At 29.6% G+C, this 4,205-nt stretch overlaps 1 protein-coding gene across 1 annotated transcript; it reads right to left on the reverse strand.

Moving 5' to 3' along the window:
* Nucleotides 1-556: 556 nt before the first annotated feature.
* On the reverse strand, nt 557-2,194 carry LOC141526536 (uncharacterized). The gene is made up of 3 exons (XM_074241571.1): nt 1,937-2,194; nt 1,176-1,760; nt 557-988 (listed from the first exon to the last, which is right to left on the reverse strand). The coding sequence occupies exons 1-3, from the start codon at nt 2,118-2,120 to the stop codon at nt 699-701; spliced, it is 1,059 nt and encodes a 352-aa protein (XP_074097672.1). The 5' UTR covers nt 2,121-2,194; the 3' UTR covers nt 557-698.
* Nucleotides 2,195-4,205: the final 2,011 nt, after the last annotated feature.

Genomic DNA, 4,205 nt, shown 5'->3' on the forward strand with positions numbered 1-4,205 from the left:
TAGTAGGCCACGATTCAATATCTTTATCAAGGAAGTCATATGGTAAATCAAAGATTTTAAAGAGATTTAAAGACTTTTTAGAAACAAAGTCACTCAGAATTTTTGCGTTAATGAATTCAAATCGTTTTTATCAATTATAAATTTTTAGCTTTAGAATCTGTACCGTTACGAGTATTAACAGCTCCAACAATATTTTTTTACTTCCAATGAAACGGTATCGTCAAATAATGATAAAATGGCAAGTTCATCACTTAAATACCATAAATGCAAAATCATTTTTCACAAGTTGCTGAAGAAATCAATGAATTGATATTTTTGTACTCGAATAAATTTTTCAAAAACTGCAAGTCATGATTAGCAGCAGTTGTTTTGCAGAAGTTGATGAAAACCAAGCTTTTAAATACAGTGTAACTATAAATATACAAATTTGCCGAAGACCGTCCAATTCTTTATTAGAAAGTTTAAATTCATTTCTGAATATAAACATTTTTAAACTGTAAATTGCCTTCGCCATCCACCTAGCATGATGAATTGCACCAGGACGTTTGAAAAAATTTCTTCTTGAGGCATTTCTCCAAGGAAAATCAACGACAATTCCAACAATTCTTTATAGTCATCTCGGGGTTGTAGTAACTATCAAAAACAATTAAAAATTTGTCAGAAACAAGAAAATTTTTTTTCTTAAAATCGCAGTTAAATCATACCTGTAAGGATTGTGCAATTAAACTAGATATTTCATTTCTTTTATCCAAAATGATATCAGCAACAACAGTATCTTCAATTCCAGATTTATAATTAGTTTTATTTATTTCATCCCATGATTTTTTAAATCTTCCGAACATTGGTACGTTTGGCCCAGATGACACAGGCCAATATACTTCAAATGCACTTCTCAATATGATCTCAAAAATGTGGTGACGACATGGTAACCAGATTAACTCTCTTCCCAAAGTCTTTTCAATTGCCTTACATGTACCGTTATGAATTCCTGTATAAAGAAAATAGATAACTATCGTTAAATTTAATATTTTCAACAAATTGTAGATTATATTTAAAATCCAAATGAGTAAATAATTCTCAATAATTTCAAAAGTGAAATTCAGTAAGCAATAAAAATTAAACTAGAACGTTAATAATTAAATATTTTTTAGATTAAATTATCATTGATAAGTTACCTGTATTAACTGCCGTCGTGTCAAAACACATCGCCTTAACATAATTAGTAATACCCCATTCACTCAATGTCGATAAAATGGCTGATGTTTGATTGTCTGCCGTCCCAGAATTCATTTTTGGAACCCCAAGTAATTGTTCGGTACCAAATGCAGTTAAAATAACTGGTAGCCGTTCCACAGATTTTGATCCAACAAGGTCATTCAGCATTTTTCCGTCCCAATGCACAACGTATTTATCGTGTGTCTTAAAGTTGTCATTAAGTCCTTTAGCAATGTCTTCTCTTTGAAGCATACGAGCTCGTTGAATTGAACTATAACTGAGCATTGTATCTTCAATTTTAATACCTACTGCTAGTAAAACCGGAGCAATAATAAACATCGCATTTCTACTGCTGACATTAGCTCGGTCGAGTCCAAAAATGACTTCAGGAGTTAAGACATCAAGTTTTGCTCGTTTTGTCGGAATTGGAGGTTCATACTCTGAATCAGATCCAAAATTTGTAACTCCACTTAATGTATACGTAGAGAACGACTCTGATTTTTCACTTGGAACAATCGCATGACTGGTAGACGGTTGATCTAAGTCTGGAATAAGATCTGTTTTATAAATTAAACGAAGAAAATGTATAGAATTTATTCATTTTGATGACAAATAATTAAGAAAGGACTCCAAAAATTGTCTAGTCAAATGTCATCTAGTCATCTATGAAAAGTTACACTACTACCTGACTTTATAATAATTAAATATCTCAGATACTTACTACTCTCATCTATTCCCATCATAGTTGTGGTTAAGTTTGATACAGGTACATTATTAGAAAGAATCTCTTTATGGGTACCGAATTTTTGATCCAAATACAACTTTCTAATATTATCATCAAGCACTTTTAAGGATTTTTCGCTCACAATGTCGAATAATTGTTCAAGATCAGTCTGAAATTTCATTTCCTTTTGGTTTTGCGCTGAATTCTTTTTATCGAAATTTTTTTGTAATTTTAACCATTGACTGTGATAGCGAAGAAATTTTTGACTGCATTAGGAGCTCCACTAGTTGGAATCTGATTTTTCTCCACAGTTCAATAACTTGGTCAACTGAATTTTTAGCACTTTGTTTGATTGAATACTTTAAAATTTTAAGTTGGTAGAAAAACACACGCATAACCTCTTTCACTTTTGGTAACTTACGTTCCGAAATTCTTTGTAGAGGTATTCCGATAAAACGTATTTCTTTATTCATTGTAGGTTAATTAATGATAAATAAATTTATGTGATGATTATAAGACTTATTTAAAATGAATTATTTTATTACGTATTCAAGATGATCAGTTTTAGGAACACTGAAAATACGGTATTAAATGGGTAGATACTGAAGATAGTTGAGAGTAAAAAACATAGATGGCGTTAGTTTCAGAAGACAAACAGAAGAAGAAATGGAATTCAAAACAAAAATCCCCTCGAACGAAAATTTTATGTATATTTTGTGAAAAACAATTTAAAAATACGCACTGAACAAATTTCATAATAATAAATGACAACGCGATTAAGATTTTAAATTATTAAAGATAAAATTAAAAAAATATTATTAGAATAAAAACTTTCAAATGAATTTTTGAACAGAAAACATCTATAGGAGTTGCTTTTATAATAAAAACTCAAATTTGTCTAAATTTCCTTGAAACTCACAGAATAAATTGAAATTTTTCGAATTATTGATCAAAAACTAGAAAAATTGATATGCATTGATGTTTGACGATGAATATCTCGTATACGCTCAACTTGATCGAAAAATCATAAGAGACCATTTTTATAGAGCAGTAAATTTCCTACAAAACTATGAGTTTCATCATTCATAATGATTTTTTTCATTGAGTTATAAAATTCATAAGAAATAAAAAAATTTTCCCAAAAATAATCAAACTTTAACCGTTAATATCTTTTAAACGGTTGGGTTTACGAAAAAATCGTAAGAGACCTTTTTTGTAGAGCATTCAATTTCCTACAAAATCTAAGGAACAAGATATTTTTTCAAGTAGTTGGAAGCGAGATATAAATTTTTCTATCTGATAATAAGAAAAAATAGAAAACTGTAAGAAGGAGGACCTTCCCGTTACAATTAAGAACTCATGCTTGGAGAGGCTTTCTTAGAGGTGTCTAGGAACCTATTTTTCAGAGTACCAAACGAAAAAAAAAATATTCTTTTTTTTTGAATCACCCTATTATGGATGATAATGAAAATAATGTTATATATAGTTATATGTAAACCTTTTTTCTCGGGTATATATTAATTAACAGCACAAAGTTCTAAAAAATTATTTTAGGTTATTTTGAACTTTTTATCTACAATTCCATCATGTTTTATTTATTTTTAAACATCGATATAATAATACAGATTTCAATTTTTGTATCTAATGAAAAATCAATATTTATATCTACAATATACTGATCGTGAAAATATCAACAGTACTGTTAATATTTTATTACGTGAGCATTTTTATACATCAATAAGTCTAAATTTTGCTTCATTTACTTTGCAGAAAAAACATGTTAAAAACAGAGAGAATGATGCTTCAGGGACATCTCAATAATTTTACACTATAATCAATGAAGCACGGCATACTTTAAGCATATTTTTGCATATATTTTTCCATATATTTCTGGGCAAATTTTCCTATCGTTTCTAAATAATTTTTAACTTCCCGCTAAGGAAATTGAAAATTTTAAAAAATCGGGGTTAGAGGTTTTACCCCGTTTTTCGAAAATCGAGTTTTCATCAGATTTCGACGTTTTAAAGTCCTAGGAAGCTTCCCTGACTATTCCCGCGAGAGTCTCTCTCTCTCTCTCTCTCTCTCTCTCTCTCTCTCTCTCTCTCTCTCTTCAAAGGTCAAAGTATTATATATCTTAACATCAGATTACCTAAACCAACCAGAATTCTTGATAGTTAATATTACCTTAATCACTGGATCACAACTATTATTGTCATGTATATATCGCAGACCGAAAGGACTCTTTCTTACTGAGTTTTTTGATATC

This window comes from Cotesia typhae, unplaced genomic scaffold, assembly GCF_013202065.1.
Source record: "Cotesia typhae breed Kobodo isofemale line unplaced genomic scaffold, CoteBio_Ctyphae contig_34, whole genome shotgun sequence".
NCBI classification, from domain to species: Eukaryota; Metazoa; Arthropoda; class Insecta; order Hymenoptera; family Braconidae; genus Cotesia; species Cotesia typhae.

Bases quoted from the DNA above. Each gene is read 5' to 3' on its own strand.
- LOC141526536 (XM_074241571.1), bottom strand. From the start codon at position 2,120: ATGAAATTTCAGACTGATCTTGAACAATTATTCGACATTGTGAGCGAA. The intron at 1,761-1,936 runs GTAAGTATCTGA...ATCTTATTCCAG, and splicing joins GATGGGAATAGATGAGAGTA to ACTTAGATCAACCGTCTACC. The intron at 989-1,175 runs GTAACTTATCAA...TTCTTTATACAG, and splicing joins CACGACGGCAGTTAATACAG to GAATTCATAACGGTACATGT.